The sequence below is a fragment of the Chaetura pelagica genome, unplaced genomic scaffold, assembly GCF_000747805.2.
Source record: "Chaetura pelagica isolate M959 unplaced genomic scaffold, ChaPel_1.0 scaffold249, whole genome shotgun sequence".
NCBI lineage: Eukaryota > Metazoa > Chordata > Aves > Apodiformes > Apodidae > Chaetura > Chaetura pelagica.
Genome location: NW_009954538.1, coordinates 569047 through 571085, shown reverse-complemented (window position 1 = coordinate 571085; position 2039 = coordinate 569047). Strand labels below are relative to the sequence as shown.

At 42.9% G+C, this 2039-nt stretch overlaps 1 protein-coding gene across 1 annotated transcript in view; it reads right to left on the bottom strand.

Moving 5' to 3' along the window:
- Positions 1-2039, bottom strand: part of GUCD1 (guanylyl cyclase domain containing 1) — a 23456-nt gene that overhangs the window by 4604 nt on the left and 16813 nt on the right. The window contains exon 3 of the mRNA XM_010004856.1: positions 531-615. Within this exon, the coding sequence (XP_010003158.1) occupies positions 531-615 (85 nt within the window). The remainder of the gene's footprint in view (positions 1-530; positions 616-2039) is intronic.

Sequence of the window (2039 nt, the reverse complement as noted above, 5' to 3'; positions counted from 1 at the left end):
CAGGCAGCTACTAGTTTAAAAAAAAACAAACACAAAACCAAACCAAAACCCCAAAGGGCAATACAGTGCATTGTTCTGAAGCTGAAACTACTCCTGGAACAAAAACACTCATCCCACAGGCTGAAGGCTCAGCAGGACAGAGCTGGTACATACTCCTACATGGGGATACACCTACATAGAAAGGAATTAGATGAATTGCTGTGCTAAGTATCAGTTCTGAATTACAGCAACAGGAAAGAGGGATATTTTTTATTAGTTTAGGCATGCCAACCTGCAGAGTTCTTAGAGCTGATCATATATTTTCTCAGAACAGTCAATTATTCAAAAGGTCTTAAATTCATCTGCACATCTCTCCTTTCTGCTGGAGAGCTGTAGTTCTCCAAGGGTACCTGAGAATCTGTGTGATTTCTTAAGACTAAGTTAAACTCATAGCTGCTTCAACACACTTCTCCCTGGACGTTCCTTCCCACTACCCCTCTCCCATGGGATGATGAGATTTCCCACCCCTTCAAACCAGAACAGTCACTTACTGAAGCACCATCCTGGAGCAGGCTAGCCCGCAGTCCCAGTGGTACAGCTGCTGAATGACTGGCACTTTCAGCTGGATGCAGTCAACTGTAGTGAAAACACCTCATTGTGAGTCAAACACCATGGATGTCCAGCCACACAGGAATCTTTTTTTCCGTACCTCGGCAGGAAAAGTCAGCTTGTCCTCAGCATGATTGTGGCAGAAACTTAGGAACACTTTTTTATTTTACTGGATGGGCAGATATTTTTTTCTGTTTTAGGGGAATGTCAGCTTGGTATTTCTGAAGCATTTGGTTTAATCTCACACTGGTTTATTGTTCCATACCCCATTTTCCTTCAGATGTTTCCTTTTATTCTTTTTGGTGGGCTGACATATCTGCCAGCCCCTAACTATGAAGCTGTGTCCCCCTCCCTAAAAAAAGAGTAGGTAAGGCACAGGTATTCATCCTTTTGCTTGTGTCTGAATGTTTGTGCCAGAGAAGGTGTTAAACCAAACTGTGAGAAAACAGACACAACAGGGATCTCTAGGCCTCGATCTCCTACAAGCTCCACAGATTTAAGCCTTTTCTATAGATACCTTTTTCCTCAAGGACTGTAATTTACATTAGTAATTTTAGGTTAACAAGTCTCACAAATGGCACCAGTTGGCCTTTTGTATTAACTCCCTCAACAGCTCAGCAAAGGGAGAGGGAAAAAGAACAATCCCTACCAGAGTCTCAGAATACAAGGAGCACCATCCCTCTGCCCCATTTTTTTATAGGGTTGGCAAGGTGATGGTTTCAGTTTCAGAAACACCCTTACCACTCAAAGTACATGAAGTGTTGTGCCTCTTATTGCTACTTCAACATTGATTAAAGTGAATTAGTCACAAAGGGCTTTTCTCAACAATCTCACCTTTGATCTAGAAAAGACCTTTGAAAAGCTAACACCAGGTCAACTACACTTTAAGAAGGGAGTAAATATGCATTTAATGTGATGTAGACTGTCTAGTTTTTCTATAATTTTATATAAAACTTTTTAGATGGTGTTAGTAATCTTACATTACTTTTAACAAAGCTAGATTAATCTACATTAAAGTGCTCTTAACTGCTAAAGAAAAAAATGAAAGCTGGATTCCCAGATTCTCCTCAAACCAGAATCCATAAGTATTTTGTCATCTTTTCTTGGCATGTTGTGATTCTGTCCCCTTTTTGTTAATATCCAGGGCCTCGACAATTGTCAAGTTCCAAGATGAACTAGAAAAGTTAATGATTTCTACGTAAAGACTTCAAAGGGTAATAGCTTTCATTTTCTTGCACATTAAGTTTCCAGTCATCCTGTTTCCCAGCACCCCCAGACCTTCTCCCGAGCTGACCGGCAGCTGTCCTGAGCTCGGCAGGAGCCAGCGTGTGCCGTGGCTGTCAGTATCCCTGGACCCCTGTCCGGTTCGCCCGGTTCAGACGGGACCGGTCATTCCACTTTGCAGCTGCTGGCGGAACCTGCGGCTCCGGGAGGGCGGCGGGGACCGTCCG